The sequence below is a fragment of the Calidris pugnax genome, unplaced genomic scaffold, assembly GCF_001431845.1.
Source record: "Calidris pugnax isolate Ruff unplaced genomic scaffold, ASM143184v1 scaffold44, whole genome shotgun sequence".
Lineage (NCBI taxonomy): Eukaryota > Metazoa > Chordata > Aves > Charadriiformes > Scolopacidae > Calidris > Calidris pugnax.
The window spans coordinates 647,194-662,275 of record NW_015094506.1 but is presented as its reverse complement, the minus strand read 5'-3'; the positions used below and the strand labels follow the sequence as shown (position 1 = coordinate 662,275).

Genomic DNA, 15,082 nt, shown 5'->3' with positions numbered 1-15,082 from the left:
AAAGGAAAAAGAAAAAGGGAAAGGGAAAGGAAGAAAGAGAAAGGGAAGGGGAGAAAGAGAAAAAGAGAGAGAAAGAGAAAAGAGAAAGAAGAAAATAAAAGAGAAGAAAGAGAAAAAGAAAAAGAAGAAGAAAAAGAAGAAGAAAGAAAGAAAAAGAAAAAGAAAAAGAAAAAATAGAAAGAGAGAAAATGAGTTGTAATACTTCGGCAGGTAGTATAAAAGTTTCTTCAGAAAGATTTGTGTAGTCACATTTACTTTATATACACATAAATACGTGGCAAGGCAAGAAACAGCAGTTTCAGTTACCGTTGTCAAAAGAAGGGCTTAATTAACAGTCTGCAGGCTGTGACTCAGGAGGTTTGGCAATTTGTCCTAGGATGATTTAAGCAATTCCTGCCCCTAACCAGCCATTCTACCCGGAGGTTATCATCCTCTCACGACACACTGCACCTCACAGCCTGGTATATACCTACCCCTGTGACCTGAAAGCCGAGGCAGTTTATATTAATACGGTGGGTTCTGACCTGCGGTGGTCGAGGAAGGGGCCTGCTTTCCCTTGCAGCGCTTCTGAGGCAGATGGTGATGGTGACCTCTGCAGAGCTGTGTTCAGAAATCTATATATTGCTCCCCATGAGTGTTCAGTTTACATTTCAAAGCCCTCATCAGGAAGCGGTTCAAAGGTATTTGGAAGTACACACTCAGACTCCTGTGGCATCAACACAAGTTTCTAAATGAATTAAAAAAAAATGAAGAAAGGCTGTGGAGGTTCCTTTGCAAAAGACAGTCAAAGTCCTATCTGACTAATGATATTCTGTGGGTATTTTTTTATGAGCATTTTGTGGTGCTGCTGTTGGTTAAAATTCCCTCTCCCAGCACTTTGTGCATGGTGTTGCTATTCTCCATCATTCTCCATCTCCATCTCCATCTCCATCCATGCTATTCTTTATCATTTCTGGGGCTGACACTGTATCCAATATCCATCCTTTCTCCTGAGCCGTCTCCTTGGGCTCTTTAAGTCAAGATAAATGAGTTGCTTCCAAACATGTTGAAGGATGTAGCACATTTTTACACTAAAATATTCTCACTTTCTTCTCTCTTTCAGTCAATGGGGATTAGATTTTATTGGGTTTAACAAGCTGTTGTAAGAAAATGTAGGAAGTGCTTTTGGCTTCCCTTGAGTGGTGCTGGTGTTCTCCTCCATCCTCATCCTTCCAAAGACCCACCTTTGAGTTACTCTTCAGTTCTGCCCACAAACGTCTCACCTGTACTTCTGGTCCTTGGAGGGACCACGGCAGGTCATGGTCAGCAGTCCATCAGGTAACTAGAAATTGATCAATGTTCCAGTGACAGTGAATGAGTCAATGGGGTCACAGTGGGCTCTTGGAAGATGTGATGCAATGCAGAGATTTGGAATCTGCTGGAGAAGAGAAAGTGGATTTTTCTATTCTAGTGACACTGCCTTTCTCAGACTAATTTCTCACAGTCTTGATGAGGCAGGTATTTCTGCGCTTGTTAATAATTAATAGCCCAGATCAATGCTTTGATTCAAAAAATCTTCAAGAACAAAATGCAAAGTATGACTTTGGTCTCAAACGCATCAAAACTCCAGCTGCTGAAGACTGGTCACTCAAAAATTTTCCTCATATGACTTACCTTCTTCACGTGTAGACTCTTTTGCCTGAAGGTGACTTGAATAAAATAGACGAGTTAGCCTAAGCCTGGTCCCACCTATCGTTAATAAAAGTAAAGAGTAAGTGTATAGCGGGTAATAACAGCAGCTGACAGGGGTAACAATTCAGAAGGTTTGTGACACTAACTCAGGAAACAAGATTTTAATCAGATACATAAAGGTGGAGAAAGGCTCCTGCTATGTTTCTGAAAAAACCCATCAGAACCTCGGCTGAATACTTAAAAGCCCGAACACTTGCCAAACCTGGCCTGGAACACCTTTCCTCCCTCAGTCCTTGCAGACCCCCAGCTCCTGTAGTTATTTCAGACCCCAAACTCTCACCAGTTTTATATGTTCTCAAGTCCTTCATTGGATAAAAACACACATGGTCACACTTAGGGTTTTTTAGAGGTTTGCAGCTTGTTGAAGTTTTTGTATTTAAGTAAATTTAAATGGTACCTACTTAATTTCAAGACTTTTATTTGACTGTGAAAATCCCTCATATATCTTGCACAACTGTACAAATAACACTTTTGTCCATTTTAGGCATAAATGTGGTTATCATGACACTGGGTGCTATCAAAGATTTTATTTACAAAACAATTACTAAAATGCCTGATGTCATATTTCCATTTATTTATTTCTTACCCATAGGGTAATAGGTCCACCATAATTGCTTGGTGCATTTTATAATACAGAAGAAAAAGCTATGTTAATAAAATCTAACAAAACCTCACAAATAGCTACAAATCTGACAGAAAATGTCTAAGAAAAATTCTCCCCAAAATACAATACATTTTCCACACATACACAGTACAGAATAAGTTCAAAGGCACAGCTTTGAATTTTGCTTTTGTAGAAGTATATAGAATTATCACCACGTGAAGGAATTGAGAGAACAGTTTCATACCTGTCAATAGGTAATTAAATGAATAATCATGTTTGCATTGTCTTTTTTTTTACATAATTGCTTCATATCATCATATTTAACATATGTGGCTCTGAATCCAAAATCTTCCCAGTCTCCAGGTCCCTTCTTAACCTTGTCATTACTGACCAGAGAAATTAGATTTTTCCAGATTGTGCAAACTTAACACAAATACATATATAATAAGAACAATAGTCAACTTAAGGCAGTGTATAATTCAATGCTACATGTCTTTTCTTCTCTTTTGTAAAGATCAAACTTACTGGATCAACAGAAAGGTGCATCAACATACAAAGTTAGGTGTAAACTGAAACCTACGACAACGCAAGTCTTTTAAGGAGCCAGAGAGAGGAATTGATATGAACAAGTGATGACTTGGCAGAATGGTTTTTAAGGAATGCACTAAGAGCTTAAAAGAGGAACAGATGACAGAGTTTTGCTGAGGGTGAATTTCCTGTCTTTAATTCAAATTATAAATAGGTCCTGTTCCAGTAATTTTTTTGTAAGACTTACTAACGTTTGCCAGTAAGAGAGGGGCGCAAAAATGGCTCACTCAAATTGACATCACACAGGGTTGGCCGACATGCCAGAATTAAAAAAAGGCACAGATTGGCCCAAAAAGTGGTCTAGAATAGCACAAAATTCTTTTTCGGCTACAGGAACATTCAGTCATACTGGTCTGCGATCTGCCCACATTATGAACTACATTTATGTGCCCAGGATCTTTTCCATCTTCACCTCCCCTGAAGAACGTCCATGAAAAGTCCCACATGACACAAAGTTTTTATAACTCTTTTTAAGTACGTGGGCTTAGTTGATACCAGTCATTTTCACTTAGCCCAACCTGTGGTGGCTTCCCCATTGATGTAGGCAAAGCCAGGAAAGTGTTGCATGTGCTCATATTCAGAATTTCTGCGCGTAGTCAAGGGGGTGTACATGTCACTAGAGTTTCCATATCTTGTGGAGTGCATGGATGGGCTCGTGTAGCAGGAGTTTGCAGCCGGGACCTCTGGCCAGCGAGGAGTCACTGGTGTGGGATGCAGCCTCGGAGTACTGCTCATCAAACAGGGCTCCATTCTTGATGTTGGGCTGTTGAAAGGGTACTACAGGAAAACAATAAAATGAAAGAATTATCTACCACATACTTGATTTTAAAATAAGGGCTGGTGGTATCACAATGCCATGTGTAACAAAACCAAAATCATATGAATTGGCAGCCCTCCGACAAGTAGGTAACATACTGAAGGTGGAATATCAGGTAACTAGTGCCTGCAGTTAACTCAAAGTGTCAGGGAAAGTCTTGCAAAGCAGTCACTGCATTTAAATATTGAACTAATTTATCACAGAGCTAGGTACTGGCAGGTATATCTGGGAGCAGAAAAATAAATTTAATTCATCTAATCTTTTTCTTCTCACGGCTTTTACTTGGAAACTTGCTATTCAGTAAAAAAACCCAACCAAACAGTACAAATTTTACTTGGAAACTTGCTATTCAGTAAAAAAAACAGAGTATAAAGTGTCCCAATGCCTGCTTACTCGACTGAGTTTTGAGGGAGGAGAGCAAAAGGATCTTTATACTTGAAAGGTGCCTTCCCTTTTAAATGTTCACAAGCCATCCTGCCAGTTTCTGCAGAGAAAATAGCATGGTCTGGCCTCAGAGAGAGCAGCTAATTGGAGAACTTGTGAAAAGAGGCAGGCAGAAGAAGAATCTCTCTATTCCCCAGCTGTTCACGGTGACAGTTGGAAACTAGAAATCAAAGTTCGACAAATGCCTCCCACTAAGGAGAAGATGTGCTGAGGGCAGGATAAGGCAGGAAAACAGAGAAGAGCTTTTGCCCTCTGTGGCCACAGGCTGCCCAGCAACAGAAAGTAAACTCTGTTTATGAGTGCGGGTTATCTTACTGCCTCTCTTACAGGAGCAGATCATCTGTGTGCTGTGCCTAAGAAAGGGCTCTCTTTATTTTGCCCTCTAATAATCCACCTGCATCGCAGAGGTGCATATACACACAGGGCTGTGCCTTTCCTGCAGAAAGTGTCATAATTTTAAATTTAATTATCTCGTATTGTTTGACACTGTGACGCTTCCTTAACAGGAAAGCTGTCACCAAAGTAGGACTATCACCTCCTCTGATGCTTACAAACTTTGCAAGCTGTGTCCTAAAATTCTATATGGCTGAGGAGTGTAAAACCCCTTCCCCGTATTTTGGAGACTGATGGAAAGAAGGGCTGCCATAGCTGTTCCCAGGAGGGAGACAGCAGTGATTCCCAAAAGGTCTCATTACAATACTGCACTGCCGGATGGGGCTGGGGTTAATCAGTTGCATAAGAGGGTCCCCAAGGCAATTACAGCAATGTCTCCATGAGGAGTTTCTGCTGGCTCCCTCCAGACCGCAGGGAGGAAGGCAGCATTCGAACCCTTCTCAAGCCTCGGGCAGCTCAAAAGCCACACGCTGGCCACTCCTAATTAGAGAGGAGAAAGAGAAGACTATTTTTGACCAAAGTACTGTAGTGAGTGATTTAGCATATTCCACCGTGTCCTGGGGAGACAAGCCAGTTAGCAGATGAGAGAGAGAAAACAGATTAAAGCTGTACAATGCATTATTTAGCATATACTTCTCGATGCCACAGACACAGTGGATTTACCTCTGCAATCAGCTGCCGAAACAGGCGGGCAAATAGCAACACGATGCTGGAGCTTCAGCACTTCAACTGGTACTGCTAATACAGCTATCAGAATAAGCTGTATTGGCAACACCAACAACAAGTCTACACAAAATCCATCTTCACCCCAGCAAAAGGCTTTTCAGTAGGAAAATTCAGCAGGGCTTAGGCACTGACTGCAAAAAGCCTTCTCTCCCTTTGCAGAAGAGTCAAGTTTGCAGACTTGCTGGTTTTTCAGCAGCAAGATAAGCTGAAGATAAGAGCTGCCTGTGCCCAGCAACAATGAAACTCAAGCTTTGAAGTTTTATATGAGGTGATTTGAATTTAGGATCATGGCTTGCTCCGTTAACTCATTCATTAAGACAGGGCACTCTGTCAAAAAACTAACAACTAGCAAGTATTCTAAGTGAAGAGGTTCAAGAAAAAGTTGAACTATTTTCATATTTTTAATGTTTTGGAGACTAGCTGGTAGAATTAGGATGCAGCTTTCCTGGTCTGCACCAACAATATAGTAAAGTAATTTTCATGATAGTGCCTCCTGATTGCTTTCACCTAAACGTCCTGGTGAACAAAGCTCCTGCCTTAATGAATACAGAGGAAACAAGTTGCCATGTTATTCACCACAACATCAGAGTTGAATTAATCTCACCTAACTTAGGTTGTCAAAAAGTCAGGCATCTCATAAAAGTGAGTAATTTGTGCTCTCTTTACAGCCACTGGAAGAACTTACCAAATCTCGAGATAATATTTAAGACAGAAGACGAGCAGTGCTCAGAAGATGGTGCTTTTCTTCCTTCCTGAATAATAGTCCCTTTTCCATAGTTGTCAAGTCCATAAGTTGTTTTTCCTGGCTGATCTCAAATGTCCCACTACTGAATGTGTACAAAATGTACCTTTGAGATGGTAGGAGTCAGGACCAGGATGGATCATTGGGAAAAAAGCACACCTCACAAATAAATTTTTAATTTTCTGTTTTCTTGATGTCACCTGTGGAGCTGCAAGATGTGGGCCAAGCTTGAGACATTTTTCTTTTTCCTCAGTAGTGTTTTGCTTGATAGCAATTATCACAGTCTTTGTCTTTATTACCCATAGATCAATACCTGAAGTCACTGTAGATTCTTGTATGGAACAATATGCTTACACCGAGATTAATCTAGACTTTTGCCATAATAAAATGAGGATTATCTCTTGTCTTCTTCTCAATGTGATATTTGGTCTGCTCTGTTGTTAACTGTTACAGAATCCTTTGCCATCCTGACTCAGTAAAATTTTCCTTTGAGGTTGTGAAACTGAGGTAATGAATTAGAACAGGAGAATTACTTGCTTTCATACCACTTACAAATGCCAAGAGAAAGCCCTGGTTTCAGCCAGGATAATTTGCTAGTTGATAATTTGTAGACTGAAAAACTTTTATCTATGAGGAAGAGGAATAAATGAACTCTGGGAATATTGCGGTAAGTCTCCTGGTTGCACATGGCATTGTGTGGGGAAGCCACATAATGTCTTTTAGGTAGTTTGGACCTAAACCCGTGCCATTGGGAGAATGAAACCTTGGCTCTCAAAATGAACTGCAGGATGCACTGAAAAGGAAAGATAATCCTCCTCCTATCTACAGTCAAGAGGCCACACTAAGGCTTACCAAGGCGGCAGGGCTAATGGCTGTGCATGAGGGGACAGGATACAGTGTGCTGCTTTTCCTTTTCATCAAGCGCACCCGATGCAGCTGTGTTTATGAATGTGTCATGAATGTAAAAAGAATAATTGCTTGAAAATAACATGGACCCTAAATATCTAGCATTTTACAATAAATTCTGTTATGACTGAACGCAAGATGGAAAGTTTTGTAATGGTAGGTCAGCTAATCGCAAATGAGTCAGTGACTTCTTTTTCCCTACAGTGAAGAGACTATTGAAAGACAATATTTTTAAAGTACTCATTGGCCCCTGCCTGACTATTAACTCACCCAATGAAGCATCTATTCAGCCTTGTTGGAGTGTCCAAAGCATAGCCATCTGGGCGGATGCCTGCCCATGCTGCCTGAATCACCTTTCACACTCTACATCCGGTTTAATGAAGAGTGCTTAAGCACGCTGAACTCAAAACACTGGGGCCTAGTGATCTTTGCCAGATATAAAAGCGACGTTTGTTGGAGGGCTCTTGACAGGAAATTACCATTTTCTGGGTTAACTCACACTTGCTGCTACTGCTGCCGTTGGACCTAGACAAGAAGCCCTTTAAATCTCGGAGACTTTGAGCTGATTATTGTTAAGGTCTTGCCTAAAAATGTAACATTAATTCACTTTCTTTTAGTATTATTTTAGAAAATACAACGTTAAATATGTCCTCCCATGAAGTCAACACTGAGTTCCTGCAGTGTGAGGATGAAGAATAATCTCTTCATTCTTGCCTCAACTCACTGATTGATTATTTGGGGAGGTGAAAGGTGTCTCTGTCCAAACAGCAAAATATTTTCCTTATGAATGTGGCTCTGACTTTACATTGCATTAGCTCTCACTTCTGCAGAATGCTGTAAGTTGATGATGTATGATAGCCACTACTTTAGTTAGGACTTGTAAACACCAGAAATTACAGCAATTGTGAAAAACTGGCTATAAATTAACTTCATAAAAATATGCTTAAAATCTCAAAAAGTGACATAATCAAAACTATTGATTGATTGCATCTTTATAACCCTTAATTTGATCCTTTTCCCCACAAATTGAACCTTATTGAATACTAGTCAAAAAGGTTGGATGAAACTTTCAAGTCAATCTAAGTGATTTTGGTACTTTTGGGAGTGGCATTTGGAGCCTTATGAAAATGCTATTTGTAACTGTTGAAAAAGAAGTTAAGACATCTGTTTCCTGTTGCATTCAATACATAATTACTCCAATTACATTCTAACAATCTCAAGTCCGTTATGAAGCCATACAGTTAGGAACAATGATTCTTGTTGCATGGGTGGGATTTGGACAGTTTGGTTTTTTTCTTTGGGTCATTAGTAGCTGTTTGATGACAGAGTGGTTAGTGGGAAGGGTATATTATTCTTACTGCATTGGTATTGTCATGAGCTTATACTGTATATATGTTGGGGGAACTTTTCTGCTCTTTTTTTTTTTTTTGTGAAGTAGATGTGCCAGAACAACATGAATGAACACTCCAGCATGGGCTCTGTCTGGGAGAGGATTTCTTTGTCTTCCCCACTGTACCAAAAACCAGTTCTTCCAGTACTGTCCCCCATGTAAATCCTGCTGTAGCATATGAAGGGAAGTGAAGACGTGGTTGAGAGGAATTTTTTTGCTTTTTTTTTTTTTTTGTGAAGTAGATGTGCCAGAACAACATGAATGAACACTCCAGCATGGGCTCTGTCTGGGAGAGGATTTCTTTGTCTTCCCCACTGTACCAAAAACCAGTTCTTCCAGTACTGTCCCCCATGTAAATCCTGCTGTAGCATATGAAGGGAAGTGAAGACGTGGTTGAGTAGAATTGTGGCACGCAGCATCGCACAGAGAAACCAAGTGGTGCTACAACTCATAGGGCATTTCAAGGAAGTTATGTGAGACCGCTGCAGTCCTCAGAGCAGTTTAGGAAAGTGAGAGTGCAAATGTTACTTAGCATTCCTTAAACTATGGCTCCAATACTGTGCTCTGTCCTTCTGAGAGGTGCAGACCCAACCTACCACGTAACAGCAGATTGTACTACTGCAACATTTTCCAGACTGGTTTATTCTGTCTAGACCATGGAATTAAACTACACTCTTCATAAACCAAATCTGACAAAACAAAACAGCAGTGCAAGCACTTGCTGATGCAAATGGGCTCTTCTCAGTCCCAGAAGTTTATTCGTGCCTCTTGAGGACAGACTCCCTTCAGTAACAGCTGACCCAGGCTATGCTCCTGAGCGCAACAGGAGATAGCTTAAAAGCAGCTTGTCTTTAAGGTGGGAACTGCATCTCAAGGAACGAAAAGGGAAATATTGTTATGCTACTTCCATGGCTCTCTGTTAAGTACCTCCACCCAAAAGACTCCATTTGGACGTGGCTGGTTCACCTTGGAAGTGCAAAGGAAGTAAAGGGAAAAAAGGTTGTGTGCAGCATGGGATTTAGGAGTGCTTCCCAGATCTAAGTGGCTGATCTGGCAGCTTCTTGACTGAATCCCTCCTACTTCCTCTGAGATCAGGTTTGCACAAAAAGGCTGGAGGGGAGCTGGAGCTCCAGCAGGTTCCCTGCTCAGCACTGTTGAGAGAGCAGGATGTTTGCATGCCCCTCAGACTGCCTACCCTGCCATGCACCTGCACTCCTTTGCTGACCCCTGCATCCATCACAAGAGCAACTAAAGGGACGATAACTCTTAAGTCTGGAAAAGAGATGACAGGAAAGAAATGAGAGGAATGATGCAGACCTATAATATCTCGAATGGTGAGAGTGTATAAATACGGAATGAATATTATTTATATTAGGATAATAGGGAATGAATATTCCCTATTCCTCGTCACTCAAAAGTCACACGGCCTGCAATGTCATTATGAGATAACAGGCTTAAAACTAACAAGAGAATCCATGTTTCATGCAACCCATCCCTAAGTCTATAAGTATAAAAAAAGCTCAAAGCCAGGGTAATGGAGAGTAGTTTGCTACAAAATACAACAGTCCAGCTGCTGCCTCCTACTCAGGATGTCCCTAGGTCAGCTCTTGCCTAAGACAGTGTGGTTGGCTCTCTACCTACCCTATTTTTAAGACTTTTCCTCCACACATTCTTTTCATTGCTGGAGATAAAATCTGGATAAATGGACCTACAATAAGATTCACCACAGCCCTATTTCATCCTGCATGTATAGGGATGCACATTCATATGATGTGCATCTTCATACTTACCAGGTTGCCAGGTATACTGAAATATATACTGCTGAAGATTTCTCTAGTTACTCTTCCTACTAAAAGTGTTATCCTTGTCATTTACAAAGAAAAATGACCGCAGCATGAATTACTCTGTGTTTAAAGAAGAGGTAAAATGATATGAAATGAAATGTTTATGGATAGCCTGGAAGAGGATCAAGACCTGTCCAGCCAGGGCGAAACTTGCAGACAAAAGCTGTGATCAAAAACCAGCCAAGTGGACATTGCGGAGGTGGATTAGGTAGTGACACTGTGAAGGTTTCCCTTTGCAGGAGATACCTCTCTGCTAAACTTGACATTGGTTGACAGGAATGCTCAGAGGCTTTTATACGGAGTTGTTGTCTATTGCCTCAAACTGCACAGGCATAAAGTCAACATAGACGTGTTTATGTACACACATTACACAGTCCCCTTCTATATGGTGATGGAATAGCATCATATGATTGTATGCACTTCTGCACTACAGGCTAAAGAACTAGGTAGTAACAAATCAATCTGTAGATCATTTTTCCTTATTTGTGTGCCAGGCTCCGGGCCAGTAAGCCAAGAGATTGCTCAAGAAATGAGCAATCAGGCCTGGAGTTACAAGGAAGCAACTGTTCTGAGAACCATCCACAGATGCTGATGAAAGAAAAAGAAAGAAGAATTCGGATTAAGACCAAGGTTTGAACAGACTGTCCCTGTCAACAAAAAAGACTCTTTGCCATCAGTGGGAATTAGTCAGCCTATACTGCCAGAAGGAGTCAGTTTTAGGCTCATGCTGGATTAGTGGCTGCGGATATTACTTCATCAGAACATTTACTCCCCTATAAAGTTTTTCACATGCCATCTCCTCCATTCTTTTTTGCTTCCTTGTCCATCTGAGTGTTATCTTTCTGAAACTATGAGCTACTTCTCAAAATTTCTATTTAGCCCAAAGTCACAAGATCACATCTGTCTGTGAGCCAAGGTAAGCTCCAAAACTGTCTCAGAGATGGGAGACAACAATAACCTCAAGGGCTCCCACCAGTCTACTCTGGGATGGGGTGTGAATGAGCATGCAACTGTGACACATGGTGCCTCAGTGCTATCAGCCTCAGCAGCTACTGCTGTCTCATTTCCTCTAGCACTAGGGGATCCAAATTATTATCCAGGAGCCTCTCACTAACATGGACTTGCTGCTGGTCAGGTGAGACAGGCTTGGCTTGTGACCCCCATCTGCACTTTTCAAGAGCTGAACATAGTATAAGATCTACTTCTGTGTGACATCTTCCCCAGCACAGCCACTTTGTAAAAATTTCAATGACAAAACCACAGCAGACATCCTAAAATTAATACAATGCAGCCATCATTGTACTGTCAGGTTGGGATCAACATGCTACATGTTGGCAAATACAATTTAAAGAGTCACTCATTCCTTTCCTCTTTCCCAGCTGTTCAGTTCCCCACTTGCACAAAATTAAAGTTATTCCCACCATCCCCTTTGCTCAAAATTCCACTCTTTTGTTGGTGGTTTGTAAATCATATCTGTGAAATGATCAATCTTAAAGTTCTACTAAATAAACCAACCAAAAATCAAGCACAACACTCTGTTTTTCTTCAGGAACATTTCTCTGGGATGGAAAATAGCCTCAAAATAACTGACCTGATAAAACCTGGAGTATGTTGCTCTCTTCCACAGAAAGAGGTTGAACATGGTGTTCTTCAAGACCAAAATAGTCATTTATAGAGCTAACCTAAAACCCAACTCAATTACATGTCGCCTGTTTCAGCTCAAACCCCTGTTTGGGACAAGGTCTCTCTCTGAATTCATGTTTGCAGAGGAGAACTTACCCCACATACAGATTTTTTTTCTCAGGAGTTAATGCCTAGACACTATCCTAAAGAGCATAATAGAATATTAGCTAAAGTTGAGCCAGAGTTCTATATTTGGACTGAATGTAGATTATAACAAAGAGTTCTTTTGAAAAGTTATGGTCAATGCCTCCTCTTCTCAACTGATTATATTACCACAGTCATACACATTGCAACTCCCCGGGTTTCATTTTAGTGGCAGCTGTTTATATATTCATTGCAAATTTGGCTTCCTGTATTTTGATTTTGCAACGTCATGGGTCCTACTTCAATTCATTGCACCATGTTCTCTTCAGAAAGTCTGCTAGAAAAAGAATAGAATCATAGAATCATAGTAGTTCCCTAACATCTTATTAGGGACATCCTATGAGCTTTTTTTAGTTAAAAATAACTAAGAAATGACTTATCACTAGGGCAGGCATTTTACAGAAGCTCACTTAGCTTTAAAAAGAATGTTAGTAAATTCTGTATTAAGCCCTACAAGACTATCAGATTATTTTTGAAAGTAAGATTTCAATTTGTAACTCCTTTCAGTACAGAATGACTGCATTGATAGAGTTTTGTTATCGGTGTCCTGCTGTGAGATTCCATCTCAGTTTATAAGCAGCAATGGAAAGAACATGCTAAGTAGAAGTTGAAATCATTTTGCTCTCAAGTGTGATCGTTAAAACATAGCTGTCCATCGTGTATGTTCAGGATAGTCCGAGGGCTAGCAAGAGAGGAAGAAATCATTTGACATCTGGAGTTGTAGACACAGCCTACCACAGTGTGAAAAATATTTGCGTGATTTTAATGTATGTTACTATTTCCATACAACATGTTAATCAGCACATGACTAAATTAAAAATGCGTTGAACTTGATTTGTTTTATTTATTTCTTGCTTAACTTGTGCTATGTTAGTATGACAGACAGTTGTCAGACAGAAGAAAGAAACTCTTTATGCCTATGATAAAATTTCTGAACAGTAAAAGCCTAATTGTCTGTTCTATACACAGATCCATGGCCTCTCAGGTCATTTCAGAACCAGCATTCATGGGTTTTCTGCAGTAAAGGATAAGAGAGAGTAAAGAAAATTGGTGAACCCTAATACATTTTTATAAATTTCCAGTAGATAGACAAGAAGAAGTGCCATGTGGGTGGAACACCCCAATGCCATCACTTTCTGCCTGTACCCCCCACCTTTTGCAGATCTTCCAGCAGAGAGCCCAGTGAGCAGCCTCCTACACTGGGGAATTACCAATCGTACAATGTATTAAAGCTCTCCTACAGTGGCACCACTTTTGAACTGTTGCCAAATATCATCTTAACACCTCGACTGTGTGGGTTCCTACTGACTCAGTTTTGTGAACTGAAATAGTCCTGAAATAGTTGCTGACACAATTTCTCAGCCTTATGGTAGGAGTATAATACGGTATACAGATTAAATAGAACCTCTTTGCAATGGCGACCTGAAGTTATTCAAACTATATAGAACTCACATTTTTGGCAAATTCCTAAATATAGATATTGTCAAAACCAGAGGCCCTAGAAGAATTCCCTATGGTTTCTGCATCCTCTTTCAGCTACATGAATACACTTTTATTTCTTGCTAAGAATCAGTTCCTGTTCCCAACACCTAAGAAAGCTACAACTAATTATATTCATTTTTGTTTCAGCTATTCCTTAACACGGAAACACTTTCTATGATCCAAAATTCTGGGGTTTAGAGTTAAGTACTCTAAATTCACAAGCTAAATCTACTTTGATAAAAAGATTTCCGCCAGAATGAAAAGATACCTAGGCAACACCAGAAAATGAAAAAAATTAGGGATCACCAATGATTAGAGGTGATTCAGACAGCTAATATGTTGATAAGAGATTCACAAGTACCACTCTCCTTAAAGTGTTAAGCAAATACTGTCAAGTAATAAATCCAACTTACCTGTGAAGAGCTTCTGTGGTAAGCTGAGTAGTGAAGTGGTCCAGAAATAGCAGTATCATGTGGTAAAGATGGATACTGACTCTGCATTGGATGGGGATGCTGGTTGCTGTAGCTACCATAGTTGTAACTTCCTGTGTATCTAAAATCCATTTAAAAACAAACTATTTAGTATGCATAATAATTGTATTGCCACTAATAATTCTAAAACTTTTGAGACATACAGTTACATTTTTTACATAGGAGAATGATATTTAAAATAACCTTTTAAAAAGGGATATTTCCGAGCTCAGTTGGGAAGCAGATGCCACTTAGTGATATGATGAGGTCAGTACAAGAAATAGAGAGACTTAACATGTTTCTCTGACTAGTTTTAAATTGCAGACTCATCTGTGCACTTTCTAAGCAGAAAGTGGTTTACCTTTTTATTATTATTTTATTGCCATGTTCCAGTAAATTGTTATTCAGGCTGAGGAAGTATGGCAAGATTTGACTGAAAGAACTACTCTGTGGAGTTCAGCTATCTCCTTACGTGGGGGTCAGATGTTCCTTTTCTTGGGAGGAAAAGAAAAGCGTGCATTTGCTTCTGAACCATACAACATACAGATTTAACACAGCTGACTCAAGAACAGAGTAGGATTTGAGGGTGGAGAACCTGCCTACTTTCTTTTTGTATCCCAACCCCTTGTGTAGGGACAGCCAGCGGTAAAGGAGAGAGCAGTTTCCTTAACTATAAGAAACTGCAAGATCAGTGTTTGTTGGACACCTTGGCCACTCACTAGCAGAAGACGCATGGACATTTTCTGCAACGTCCCCATCTCTGTGTAGCCATGCGAACATTTATTGCTGATTCAGCACAGAAGTTTAAAGGTTCTTAAAATATATGCTATTGAAATGAAATACAAACCATGATAAATAAACAAACAAGGTAACCAGTTCATTGGGAGAGAGAGAAGACAGTTATTTGTATAGACATTATTTTTCTGGAAAGTTCAAGTCATTTTTACACTGGATACAGTTTAAACTTCTGTTATTCTCTTGATCTTATGACAGCATTCTAGAGATACCATGTCATGTCTTGTCATGTCTTACACCAGACGAATCTGCAGATTCAAAATGAGAGCAGAGCATCCCCTTTAAAAATATTTTCAGAACATAAGGCCTTATGTCCATCTTCA

General features: G+C 40.1%; 1 protein-coding gene across 1 annotated transcript in view; it reads right to left on the bottom strand.

The window, feature by feature from the left end:
* Positions 1-2,171: 2,171 nt before the first annotated feature.
* The window catches only part of RFX4 (regulatory factor X4), a 77,270-nt gene continuing 64,359 nt past the window's right edge, over positions 2,172-15,082 (bottom strand). The window contains exons 16-17 of the mRNA XM_014963424.1: positions 13,908-14,046; positions 2,172-3,700 (exon numbers count right to left, since the gene is read on the bottom strand). Coding sequence (XP_014818910.1) covers positions 3,428-3,700; positions 13,908-14,046 — 412 coding nt within the window. The 3' untranslated portion in view covers positions 2,172-3,427. The remainder of the gene's footprint in view (positions 3,701-13,907; positions 14,047-15,082) is intronic.